The 14629-nt window shown below is 35.5% G+C and overlaps 1 protein-coding gene across 5 annotated transcripts in view; it reads right to left on the reverse strand.

The window, feature by feature from the left end:
* BRAF (B-Raf proto-oncogene, serine/threonine kinase) overlaps positions 1-14629 on the reverse strand; it is a 150391-nt gene that overhangs the window by 65550 nt on the left and 70212 nt on the right. For all 5 annotated transcript variants that reach the window (XM_080665983.1, XM_080665981.1, XM_080665982.1 and 2 more), the window contains exons 4-7: positions 10865-10968; positions 9996-10098; positions 4177-4325; positions 3101-3220 (exon numbers count right to left, since the gene is read on the reverse strand). In XM_080665983.1, coding sequence (XP_080522109.1) covers positions 3101-3220; positions 4177-4325; positions 9996-10098; positions 10865-10968 — 476 coding nt within the window. The remainder of the gene's footprint in view (positions 1-3100; positions 3221-4176; positions 4326-9995; positions 10099-10864; positions 10969-14629) is intronic.

The following is a 14629-nucleotide window of genomic DNA, read 5'->3' on the forward strand; positions in this document are numbered from 1 at the left end:
AACTAGAAATTAAACATACACTGACTGAAATAAAAAATATTATACAGAGACCCAACAGCAGACTAGAGGAATGCAAGAATCAAGTCAAAGATTTGAAATACAAAGAAGCAAAAAACACTCAACCGAAAAAGCAAAAAGAAAAAAGAATCCAAAAATTTGAAGATAGTGTAAGAAGCCTCTGGGACAACTTCAAGCGTACCAACATCAGAATTATGGGTGTGCCAGAAGAAGAGAGAGAGCAAGATACTGAAAACCTATTTGAAGAAATAATGACAGAAAACTTTCCCTACCTGGTGAAAGAAATAGACTTACAAGTCCAGGAAGCACACAGAACCCCAAACAAAAGGAATCCAAAGAGGACCACACCAAGACACATCATAATTAAAATGCCAAGAGCAAAAGACAAAGAGAGAATATTAAAAGCAGCGAGAGAAAAACAGTTAATTACCTACAAGGGAGCACCCATATGATGGTCAACTGATTTCTTAACAGAAACTATGCAGGCCAGAAGGGACTGGCAAGAAATATTCAAAGTGATGAATAGCAAGAACCTACAACCAAGATTACTCTACCCAGCAAAGCTATCATTCAGAATTGAAGGTCAGATAAAGAGCTTCACAGATAAGAAAAAGCTAAAGGAATTCATCACCACCAAACCAGTATTATATAAAATGCTGAAAGGTATTCTTTAAGAAGAGGAAGAAGAAGAAAAAAGTAAAGATAAAAATTATGAACAACAAATACATGTCTATCAACAAGTGAATCTAAAAATCAAGTGAATAAAAAATCTGATGAACAGAATAAACTGGTGAATATAATAGAATCAGGGGCATAGAAAAGGAGTGGACTGACAATTCTCGGGGAGAAAAGGGTATGGGGGGTGCAGGGAGAGACTGGACAAAAAGCGTACACCTATGGATGAGGACAGTGGGGGGGTGGTTAAGGGCAGAGGGTGGGGTGGGAACCGGGTGGAGGGGAGCTATGGGGGGGAAAAAAAGAGGAATAATTGTAATAATCTGAACAATAAAGATTTATTAAATTAAAAAAATGCTGCCTTTTCAATAATGTATACATTCCGAAGTATTTTTTAAAAGTAGAAAAGTGGGTGCCTCTAATTTCTTATCCAAACTGAGCAATGTATCACTTTTCCAATATGTCTTGGTTACATCTATTTTTATATGTGTTTCATGACCATCATGATTGTTAAGAAACTATTAACAAAATGCAAAGAAATTCTGATATAGAACAGAATTGGCATCTGCCTTTTTAAACTATCCCTATACACTTATAACAGAAAAGCATCAGGAAAACAAAAGTTTAAACATCTTCCCCAAAATTTGCTCAAGACCAGAATCTATCAGATTACTATAAATGAAGTACCTATGGCATAGGCGCAAATGATTTAACTTAAAGCTAGCATTCCCATCACTGGTAGGCAAATGTCCTGATCATTACCATTAATAACTTTCAGAGAGGCCAAGCTAATTTCATTATAATATTCTGTAACTCTGCTCACAGAACTGGGATCTGACATTAGAAAGGCATCACAGTCTATAGAATCTGTCAGAAGTAAATGTCACAGTTAAAGGATTAATTAAAAATCAAAACAATAACATTTTGATTTGCTCTCCTAAAAATATACAGTTGCATACAAATGATATAAACAGCAGGTATAAGATGACTCCACCAGAGGGGGTAACTGTTACAACCTGTCAAGAGAACATAGTGGTTGCATTTTCTATGTGGTCCAAAATAAGTAAATACATCCACTCCTTAATACAAAGATTTTTTGCAAAAACTTCTAGCCTATTACATCTCCAGAAAGGTTGGCTTCATAAACATTATATAGGCCTATTGGGAGTGTCAACTTATTATTATTATTTTTTTAAATATCTCTGGGTAGAAGAAATAGCATTACATTGTGAAGAGTGAGAAGTAGGGTTAAAACTGACAATAAATATTTCTGATCTTAATTATCTCTAGAACAGTCTAGAACAGAATACTGTGTGGAGACTTTATTTTTTCACGGTATGCTTCCAGATATAGTATAATTTATACTTCCTCAAATCCCATAGGGAAAGAGTAAACAGACCTGTGTAAGAAATGCTTCAAAGCAAACCGGCATCTTCTATCTAAACTCATCATCATCTCTTTTTTCCCCCTAGTACGAAACTTGAATATGTGGATGACTATGTACCTCTTTATCCTCCACAACTAATTAATACTATTAAATTTTTCTTTTACATATTATGAACATCCATTCCTTCTGTATGCTACTACCACTTCAGTTCGTCTTCATTGCTTCTCACTGTCTTCACAACCAGCATCCTAGTTGGCCTTCTTTACAATAGACATTTCTCTATCAATCTATGTGTATATCACTGTTAAGTGATTCTTTCTTTAAAACCATTTTGATCAGGTAAGTCCTCTGCTCAAAAACTTTAATTCTTTTTTACCTTCTTATGTGTAGTGTAAATTCCAGCCTAAATTCCTAGACTCTCTAATCTAGTTTTACACACACTTCTCGACTTAGATTAGGCTCTCTTCACTATCTCCTAAACATACCACTGCTATTCCCTTTATTTATGCTATTTCCAACCCCGCCCCCCGCCTCACTTCCTGCGTCCAAATAACCAGGCTTTTATTCCCCAAGCTAATTCAGACTTTTAGAATTCTTCAAGGTCCAATTTAAATCCCACTTTCTTCATTAAATTATCTTGACTACTCTCTCTCACTATCCTTTTCTCCTGTAAACATGGTAATATTTGTCCTTATCACATAGTTTTAAATACTGTGTCATAAACTATAGATTTTAATTATATATTATTTTTATTGTTTGCCATTGTCTCATATGTTAATGCTAGGTTTCTAAATGGAAGTCATGTACTTCTATATCTGATATTACCCAATAAAGTGATGAGCACAAGGCAGGGACTCTAAGTCCCGTGTATCTATACCAAATGTATATATTAAATACCTGACTGGTGTAATAAAATAAGTTTATTACAATCCAGATGTTGAAAAAGTTTATAGTAAACCAAAGATCCAAAAGAAACCAGCTCAAATAGCATGCCACTGAACAGCAGGAGTCAAATCATACCCAAAAGAATCGGAGGAGTGTGTGGAAGGGGATGATCCAGATGTAAGGGTAGTCTCTGCAAAGGAGGCCTCCTCCTGTGGTATTGGGTGGTGTTCAAAAAACTTGGAGACAAACAGCAAACTGTGAGGCAAAAACAAAAACAAAACAAAACAAACCTAACTTGTGCAAAACCCAGAAGCTTCATACATCAGAATACATTATAGACTTAACAGAAATATTGGAGATCAAATTCCATTTTTAGAAATAGTTGTTAAATTCAATTAGTTGGGTTTTTGGCTTATTTTTAAAAATTAAATTGTATTTTAAAAGGCAAGCTCAGAATCTAAAACTGATTGTTCTATATAGCAAATTTCTACATATCAGAAGGGAAAAATCATGCTTTATGTTAAGGAATTAGAAGAAAATGTAACTATTGCAAAGTCAGATTACATCATTTATAATATACTTTAAAATACAGAGTTGAATTCTATTTGCTCAAGTGATCAGGAAAAGTAGTAACACCGTAACAGCAGCAGCAACTACAACATACAAAAAGATTAAGAGATTTAGTCTAATTTGTTAGACTCTAGCATAAAAAGCAAATAAAAATTTTAGAAAAAGATATAAAGATTTTAGGTATAAAGATTTTATATCTTACTTTTAAATAAGTTGGGGGTGCAGGTGGGGTTAAAAGAGGTAGAGAGAGAGAGAGAGAGAGAGAGAGAGAGAGAGAAACAGAATTTACAAAATAGCTGACAGAATCAGATCCCTTGATCTGTGGTCCAAAAATATAATGGTTAACTTAATTGAAACAACAACTGCTCTCCTCCCCAAAACTATCTATAAGTGATTTCTATGGGTAAGGGATCTTTATTAATTGAAAGGGAATATAAAACATAAATGAAATGTGTAGCTGAACCAGAAGTACAATTTTGGAGTAAAATACAGGCTCTCCCACATACTACTCTCCAGATACACTTAAAAAAAAAATTCCCTGTAACAACTCTACTGGACAAAAAATTCCCACAGAATACTAGTTTCACATTCAGAAAAATTAAATGTAAAATGGTAGGTAGAAATCTTTTTTGATTACTTACTCAAGTTGGTCATAATTAACACACATCAGTGGAACCTCTGTACTACAACGCTGGTGAAATTTATAACCACATGTTTGACAGCGGAAACCCTGGAAAAGCAGCTTTCGACAAAAGTCACAAAATGCTAAGGTGAAAAAAGTTTTTCGTACCTGCAAAGTAAAACATTATAGAGAATTTCAAAACTTGCAAGAATCTTTTTAGGAATCAACTTATTTACTCTCTTGTTTAAAATAGTAAACCTTTTATATATTTATAGTATGAGAATTGCCTTACACACTAATGTACTCAAATGAAAACCAGTGGCTTCAACATAGTAGATAGACTAATATGTATTATCTCCCACCCAATATCCAATTTAAAAAGTCAGAAGTCTTGATGGGAAATGAATAAAAAATTCAAAAATAATTTCAATCTTGACTACATAAAAATAAAAGTAGAGATTAGATAAGAAGAGGGAATAGAACTTAAAGAAAAGATAAGGGTACAATTTAATAATTATACAAAGAAAGGAGTTACAAGATGCTCACTAGTGTTACTATTTAAAATCACAAAGATATCCAACAGAGAAGCCACAAAAAACCCAAAATAAAATAATAATAAAAAAAACATATTGGGAGGAGGGAAAATGTAAAAACATTTATAATTATAAAAGACAAAGCTATTTGTAATTTTATGAACATCAAAACAACCCTGTCTAAACTTACTAACTAGGATAAGAAACAGGAAAATCACCTAAAAGACAGTAAGAACGACTTAACAAGTCATCGTTTTGTGAGGATCAGAACACCTAAATGCATTTGTGAACACTCCTCTGTGAAACTTAAAAGACAACATGTAAAAACTCCACATCAGAGGCAAATGCTCTCCAACAACGATTTTCAACCTTTTTCATCTCATGGCACACATAAACTAATTACTAAAATTCTGCGGCACAACAAAATATGTATTTTTGCCATTTTGACAAAAAATGGGTATAATTTTGATTCACACTGGATTGCTATTGTTGTGTTGGCTACTGTCATTTTTTTTTATTTTATTTGATAATCTAAACAAAAAAAAGAGGTCAGTGATTTGACTAAACAGTCAGGTATTGCATGTTTCAAAAATTCTTGCAGCCCATGAGTGTGCCTCTTGTGGCACACCAACACCAATGCATCTCCTGTGGCGCCTCCGAATGAAAATAGACGATCCACCACACCTGGGTCACATAAACAGAACTATGCTAGGGAGGCTCTCTCTTTTTTGGTTGTTTTAGGGATGCTCTACCTTGATAACTACCAAAGCTAGAAACTGTTTGAAAAGTATTAATTTGTGTAAATAATAAACAGAAAACGTAAGAAGCGTAAACAAATACCAAAATGTTAACAATGGCTATTTCAAAGTGGTGAGAGCATGGGTGATTTCTATTTTGTCCTGTTTTTTGCTGCATATTCTCAATTTATCCCAGTTTTTCAGACAGTTTTAATAAAAAACTAAAGTTAAAAATATATTTTGCACTATGACCCAGGATACATCTGTATTCATATAACAATACTTACCCTAATTACATACATATACATTAGAATTTTCTAATCTATTACATGTAAATGCTTTTCATGAATCATTAAATTGAACACAATACCCACAGTTTACCAAACTCTTCCCAATAAACATATTAACAGGATTAAACGTTATTTAAAAATGTTTCATCAAGAAATGGCATCTTAAAAAGAAAAAAAAAAGAAAAGGCATCTTGGCATATCATTTTTCTGGCTTGTGAAAAAATTTAGGTAGTTTTAAAAATTACTTTTGTTTTCTTCATCTTCTTTTCTATTATCACTTTCTAGGGAATTTAAAAAGGCAACTGCTTGTTTTTAGCTTTGTTCCTTTTCCATTTGTTTCTGGATATACAAGAAATTAGAAGATCTTTAACATTTATGTGACCACTATTTGCCAAAGTTAAGAATCTTTTATGCTACTAGCATAATTTCAGAAGATAGAGCACAGAAAAATACAAAACTTTCGCAAAGGAGTAAGCATTTTATAGTCATCTGATCCTCTTTGCTAACCATTCAGACCTTCACTCTCCTGATAATCTGTATCATGAAACCCTAATTTCTCTTTCTGCATTAATTTACTCAATTGTAATTTTTCTTACTATCACTGACTTGTACTTGAAAATTATGTGTAACTGGTTGTGTGTATATGTAAAGGAGAACAAGACACACACACACACACACACACACACACACACACACACACGAGGGGAGAAGTAGAGAGCAGAGAAAAATATCTGAGAGGAGAAAACATGGGTATGCACTTTAGTATAAATTGCAAGTGACAAATACAGGATGGAGCAAAAGTAGATTTATAGTTGTGAATACACGAAAAGTATTGTTTTCTTTTAAAAAAAATATATTTTATTGATTTTTTACAGAGAGGAAGGGAGAGAGATAGAGTTAGAAACATTGATGAGAAACATCGATCAGCTGCCTCCTGCACACTTCCCACTGGGGATGTGGCCCCAACCAAGGTAGATGCCCTTGACCGGAATTGAACCTGGGACCCTTCAGTCCGCAGGCCGACGCTCTATCCACTGAGCCAAACTGGTTAGGGCCTGTATTATTTTCCATACGAAAAACTATAAACCTACTTTTGCCCCACCCTGTACTTGTATTTTTAAGTATATGTTTGTCAATAAAGGTGAACACGAAAAGGTTCTTTTCTTTTGGGTCACAATTTAGGCTTATTCTGAATTTGAGCATATCAAGACATGGATGGTAAATTAATGGAAGGCATAGACCAGGCCATCTGCATGCATTAATTTGTAAGGTGTGGGGCTGTCTGAAGGAAGACATTAACCTGAGTGCCTACAGAAAAATGGGAAGAGCTAGACAAATGACATCTGTTTCAAATCTTGTTTCCCTACCTTCCCTGCCATCCTTCACCCCACCAGTTCTCAAGGACTCTAGGGATATAGGCAAATACTGAAGGAATTGCTTTTATAACAGACGCTATGGAACCATAAGGCAGCAGCAGCATTCCTTGAATAGCCAGCAAAATCCAACAGAGTTGCAAAGAGAGTACAGGCTTTTACTCTTGTCTCTATTTGGAACTTGGGAGGCACCCAATTGATGTGTCTCTCTCACATCAATGTTTCTCTCTGTGTGTCTCTCCCTTTCCCTTCCACTCAGGGGAGTAGTGTGATTAGATATTAGTTTAGAATAATTGCTAAAACACATATCTAATCATTCTAAAACACATATCTAGTCACACTTCTCCCCTGCTTACAGTTATTAAATTTCCAATTACTTTACAGAAAAGCCCAAGTCTTAAACATGGCTTACAAGGACTCTCATGAACTTGACTGCTTACTCTAGCCATAACTCTTGCTATTCTGTAACATCCCCCTCCTCTAACTTTGTAATATCCATTCTGTACATTATTATTATTGTTATTATTATTATTATTGTTAATCCTCACATGAGGATATTTTTCCATTGATTTTTAGAGAAAGTGGAAGAGAGAGGGAGAGACACACAGAGAGAAACATTGATGTGAGAAAGACACCGCATGCACCCTGACCAGAGCTGGGGATCGAGCCTGCAACCAAGGTATGTGCCCTTGACCGGAATTGAACCTTGGACCCTTCAGTCCATGGACCAATGCTCTATCCACTGAGTCAAACTGGTTAGGGCTGAACATTTTTTTAAAACTGAAAAGGTAACATGTTTTCTTGCTTACTCTTCCCTTCACTCTTTTCTTCTATTCCCTCATCCATTAGACCTTAGCTTAGATATTCTTCATTTGGGAAACCTTCTGACCCCTCAAAGGCAGGTTAGGAGTCTCCATTCTGTATATCTATAGCACTTTACACATACAGTTATTATAAATGTTTATAAAATTTTCTTATTAAATCAACTGTCTCTCTACTCAAAGGCTGGGATACTTTTTTTCTTATTCATTGTTATATTATCATATAACACAGTGTTGGCAACTGGGAGGTTTTCAACAAACATTTACTGGAAGGTCTCCAATAGTGCTGAAAGGATTTCCATACTCTGGAACTAACCTGCAGTTTGCTTTCATTATATTCCTATATCAAGGACTTTCCTGAGGCACTATTTTAGTACAATTTTCTGATTAGCAACTTAGGTCTTCTTTTACCTCCCCATATCCAATTCCTAGCTAAGAATAATAATTAAGAAAAAGAATAGTAATCACTATGAAATGTAAGTTCAATTGTTTTTTTATTCCTAAAATCGTACCACACAAAATTCTACATTAAGTTAAAACTCAATAGTAATGAACTTCCTAGTTCATCATTATAAAACTATTTGCATAGTAAATCTGATTGATGTTAAGTGTATTTTACACTTGTTCAGAAGATGCCTTAATTATTGAAATATCTGATTTCATTATTCACCACTAATAGAGCCCTGAATGATGCATAAACCCCCATGGAAATCACCTCATCAATTGTCTGTTTTAAGAGCCCAGCTGTACTAATCACCAAGGCACATGGAAAAACACTTGATGCCGAAATGGTAGCAATAACTATCCATCTAGAAAGAAATAAACTATGGCTAAAATTTCAGATATATATTAAGAAATTCACTCCTGTCTTACAGATCACTCTAATCCTGGCTTTTGCCTACCCCTTTTAGAGGACAGATTCTCAAGCTCTGGGAACTGTGTCCTCATCTATAAGGTAGAGAGGTCTCACTTTTCAGGCTTTCTGCTGGTGACACTTAGCTTAGGCTAGGTTCTAGCAAATGCAAACACCAAAGGGAGAAGTCATCAAAAAGAGCTTTAATGTCTTCTTTCAGTCCTCAAGGAAAGCTATGCCACTTCCATTAACCTATACTTTAGAAATATGTATGCAAGTATGTCAAGATGTATGTAGAAAGACTTTGTTTAGGCCTGTACATAATAAATTTTAAAACAACAACACCTAAATGTCTATTATTAGAGAGATAGTTAATTATACGGAATTTATACTATTCTTACAGTTTATGCAATCATTATAAAAATAAAACTAGGTAGACTGACATAAAAAGATGTATATGAAGCAAAGAAGAAGACTCCATTTTTAGTTTAAGAAAAGGAAAGATGTGGGAAATAATGAAGATAAAAGAGGGGAAAAGAGAAAATGAAAGGAGAAAAACCTTAGGGTCACAGGTATAAGCATACATGTTTATAAATATATATAGAAAGAATTTGGAAGACTATACAAAAGTTGATTAATACTAGTTTACCTCTAGTCTGGTATTTTCAATTTTTAACTTGATATACATTTTGTACCATTTAAATTTTCTTTTAATAATGAGCACGTATTGCTTTTTTTAAATTCAAAAGAAAGTATAATGACTCAAGTAAAACTCTTTAGTTTAAATTCAAGTTTTTTAAAGGATAGAACTGATTTTTAACCGAGGTAAACCATCAATCCCCAAATTATTCACTCATATTTCCTAAATAAAAATTCATTCACAGAACATAAATATTTAAATATATATATACAGTGTATATACATATATATGTGTGTGTGTGTGTGTGTGTGTATTTCTATCTATCTATCTATCTATCTATATATATATATATATCTTTATTGATTTCAGAGAGGAAGAGAGAGGTAGAAACATCAATGATGAGAACCATTGATCTGCTGCCTCCTGCACGCCCCCTACTAGGGATTGAGCCCGCAACATGGGCATGTGCCCTTGGCCTGAATGGAACCCGGGACCCTTCAGTTGGCAGGCTAAGGCTCTATCTACTGAGACAAACCGGTTAGGGCAACAGAAACATTTTTGACATTTCAAAAACAATGTAAAGGTACATACAAAGTTGTGTGTTGTAAGTGGAACATTTTCCAATACTTCAACATGTAATTCCTCTCCAGTAAGCCAGGAAATATCAGTGTCCCATCCAATTGGTTTCTTCTCTCTGAAAAGTGTATAGACACAAGCCTTCCTTGGTAATCATACCTAAAAATCTTCATATACCTCATGCTGAAGATATGAAAATTGGTTAGAGTGGCTAATAATGGTGAGGGAGTTTTGGCTCCCTGGTCTTCCATCATTAGAAATTTAGATGGCAATAAATTAATTTTTAAGTTTACACCAAATAAATGTATCACTCTTGGACAAACAGCAAGGTAAAGAGATGTACTCTTTTCTTAAAGTTAGCTCCAGAAAAGACCCACAACAGCAGAAAATGATTGTTCCTGGCATTAAAAAAATAAAATAAAATAATCACAGGTACAGATATATCTATCCAAAGAAAAAGAGTACTTAAGGGACAACATGCCCCCAAAAGGATAATTTTTAAAACAGGATTCAAAATTAGGAAGGTGTGTGTGTCTTGGCATAATTTTAGATGTTTTGAAAAAAAGTTAATTTGATAAGCCTTTTGTGAATCTACGAGTTTGTATTAAAAATAGGGAAGTGGAGCAGAGTCCACTATTCAAATGAGTCACATTCTAAATGGTTAGAAAAATTTAAGAATCACATATTTCAAATAAGGCCATTTAATCAGAGTAACACATTACTGTCACACACAAAATTATCTAATGTTAATGCCTCAAAAGGCCCACAAGATTTCTTTAGGCTAAACTTAATAATAATTTAATATTGTTTTCTAAAGTTGATTTTCAATTCCCTTGGTTTAGGTAAAGATCACAACAAAATTTCACATCACATACAAACCATACCCATCCTGAATTCTGTAAACAGCACAGCACTCTGGGATTAGACCTCTCATCATCAATGCTTTCTTTAGACTGTCCCGGACTGTCACTCCACACCTTGCAGGTACCTAGAGTATCATAATTACATGATATGAGGTAAAAGAAATAATGTTTTTCACATTAAAAAAAATAACTTACCTATATCAGATACAACATAATTTCTACAGCTAACTTACTATTAAAGGGAAATTATGAAAGATATCTATTATTATTCACCAGCCTAAAATAAATTTTAGTTCATTAAAATTATAAGATATTTTAAACATATAAGAGAGAATAGAAAATATAACAGATCCCTATGTACCCACCTCTAAGTAACAATAATGTCAACATTTAAAGCAAAATCAATTTTGATCCAACATTGTTTAAAACTAAAAACTGTGCAATCGTTCAATCACACTGATGGTCCTTAAGAGATGTATTACTGATCTTAAACACAGAAGGGGAAAAAAATACTTGTCTTGTGTGTATAACTGATATTTGTTGTTTAGTTGACTAGTACTCCTGTTTCCCTAGGGAATCTGCCCTTCCCTAAAAATTCCAGGAGAGGCTCTCAATGAAGGGTCACTACTTTTCTACCTACACATGACATAAGCTGGCTAATCAGTGTCCTATATCCCTGGCAATAGCAATTGCTCCAAAAATAGATATATGACCTCAACACAATCAGAGTTCTTCCCTAACTGATAGATGGAACTGGCTGAGAGAAGTTCCTCTTTTTACTATAGTTACAGTGTGCCAAGAAGATAGAAATCTGGAGCCCCCAGTGGCCATCTTTCCCACTGCATTGAGAAAATCTAGACACAAAATGAAGCTAACCTGGGGAGAAGCAGAAAAGGCACTGGGAGTGGGGAGGGAATGACCACTGGAAAGAGATAAAAGAGTTTATATACTTGAGGTCATCCCTATTTTGGCCTTTTCTTCTTCAAGCCCCCTTTCCCAGTGAATCTGAATAATATGCAACTGAAAGAGAACTGACAAACACAATGTGGACTAAAGTGGTGCAGCAGGAGTTCAGGTTTTAATGGTGAGGATGGTGAGGTGGAGGGGAGTGGAGGTAGAGGGGATGTGTTAGTTAATAATAATAAAATTAAAGGTTCCATTTTTTAAAATCACGTAATTCTTAGCAAACCAAAAGTTTCTAAAGAAACAGAATCTTCATGCTACAGGGGCAAAATGGAGTAAGAGTATATATAAGACAGCTGAATTTAAATAGTATATCGAAGGGAGAACAATCCAGGGAGCCAAATTAGGACCTACAATTAGAATAAAGTAGGATGCCAAATTTAGAACAACATAACCATTAAAACTACCCAGCAAGGGAAAAGTTTCTCATGAAGGAGTAGGCTCATCACTGGAAGTGTGCATGAGATTGGATTAGTACAGCTGATCCTCTTTATTCATGCATTCTGCCCTTGTGATTTGTCTATCTGCTAAAATCTGTAACCCCCAAATCAATACTTGTAATGCTTTTGTGAACATGTGTAGAGCAGCGAGCTCAACATGTACCTTCCCAGCTGAGGCTGAAAAAGGTGACACTGTGCCTTCTTATTCTAGCTCTCATATTGTAAACAAGCATCCTAAGCCAACGGGCTTTTATGCTAATAGACCCCAGCAGACTGTGAAAAAAACACACAAAACACACAACACAACCACAAACCACCTAAGGGTCACTATACAGAGGCCATCTTTGGCTCATTTATTTAACAGCAACTCTGTATTTGCCCAAGGACTAAATGGGTCAGTATTCACTAATTTAGTGCTTGCAGCAATTTTACAGAATATAAATATTATGGATTAGCCATACCTTCTAGAAATAATGAACTGAAGGGAAAAGCTCACTTTTCCCCTCTACTACTCATATTCTGCCTACTCTAATGCAAATACTTCTTGATTGGCAACCCTAGTTTTAAAAGGTATTCTTAACTTTTGTGTGTGTCAGACTTCTGAGAATCTGATGAAAGACTCCCATGCTCTCTCTGACATAAAATTTCGGGGAGTGGGGGGGGGGGAGGTTCATGGAACCTGAAGCCCATGTAGGGATTGCTGAGGAGCCCACTGAACTCAGGTTTATTTTTTATTTTTATTTTTTTTAAAATATATTTTATTGATATTTTTACAGAGAGGAAGGGAGAGGGATAGAAAGCTAGAAACATCGATGAGAGAGAAACATCGATCAGCCGCCTCCTGCATACCCCCCACTGGGGATGTGCCCGCAGCCAAGGTACATGCCCTTGACCGGAATCGAACCCGGGACCCTTCAGTCCGCAGGCCGACGCTCTATCCACTGAGCCAAACCGGTTTCGGCCTGAACTCAGGTTTAGACACCCGCCCCCATATAATCTACACTAAGAAAAGATAAATATGCAAATTGACCATACATCCACAACGCCCATCAGTCAATCAGGAGTGAGTATGCAAATTAACCCAACAAAGATGTTGGGTTAATTTGCATATGCAGGCGTAGAGCAGCCAGGCAGGGTGGGATGCCTGCTATGAGGGGAGGGCTGGGGGCGGAAAGAGCTACAGGAGTGGTGCTCCGGCCAGGAGCGAAGACTTGCAGGGTCCTGGGCAGCCAGGAGCAAAGCCAGGGGAAGGAAGGCCTATTCTTGTACGAATCTTCATGCAACGGGCCTCTAGTCTTACATAATTTTACATTTCATTAGTCTGCTGACAATTGTTCCACTATTTATAATATATTTTATTGATTTTTTACAGAGAGGAAAGGAGAGGGATAGAGAGTCAGAAACATCGATGAGAGAGAGACATCGATCAGCTGCCTCCTGCACACCCCCTACTGGAGATGTGCCCGCAACCAAGGTACATGCCCTTGACCGGAATCGAACCTGGGACCCTTCAGTCCGCAGGCCGACGCTCTATCCACTGAGCCAAACCGGTTAGGGCTGTTCCACTATTTATAAATCAAAATAAAAATTCTGTATGGCAAATAAAGCATTCAATGAATTGGGACTATCTACCCCTCAGGTTCTTTGGTAATTTCCCTCATACATTTCTATAATGCCATTTTCAAATACAGCTATGCTCCCTTATGTTTCTCTTGCACAGGTTGATTTCAAGGTGTATGTATATTTCATCAGCAGGCAATAAATTGGTTTTCCACTTTATCACCAAAACAAAGTTATCACTCCCTCCTTTATTCCATTTCTGTAGGCTGATTTTTTTGTACTCCTTGCTCCTTCATGATAACACCTGTTCAATAGACCAACAGACCAGTGTAAAAGACCAAAACAGATTCCAACACATAAAGGAAATTATAATAAAATAAAGGCAGCATCTGAAATAAGGTAAAGATTAACTTTTTAATAATTAATGTTGGGACAACTGGATTGAATCTAGGGAAAAAAAGGTTCATCCATACCTCATACTGTATACTAGGGTAAACTACAAATGGATCAAAGATTTAAATGTCAAAAGCAGGAAAGGGCAATCATAAAAGAACTGAAAGAAAGCAAAGCAAACTCCTTTACAACCTCAAGTGACGAAGGCCTTTATAATTATGATGTAAAACCTGGAACCTATATTAGAAAAAATAGTAAATTCAACTACACAAAACTAAGAGCCTTTATGTTACATGTTTTTCCACAATTAAACACCTGTTTTGCATGTTTTCTTTTGGGTAAATATGAGTAGAATGGCTGGATCATATGCTACATGCATGTTTAAAAGTGGGCTCATCATCAATCCATACATGGGCTTCAGATTCCATGA

Source organism: Plecotus auritus (assembly GCF_963455305.1).
Source record: "Plecotus auritus genome assembly, chromosome: 4".
In the NCBI taxonomy this organism is placed as follows: domain Eukaryota; kingdom Metazoa; phylum Chordata; class Mammalia; order Chiroptera; family Vespertilionidae; genus Plecotus; species Plecotus auritus.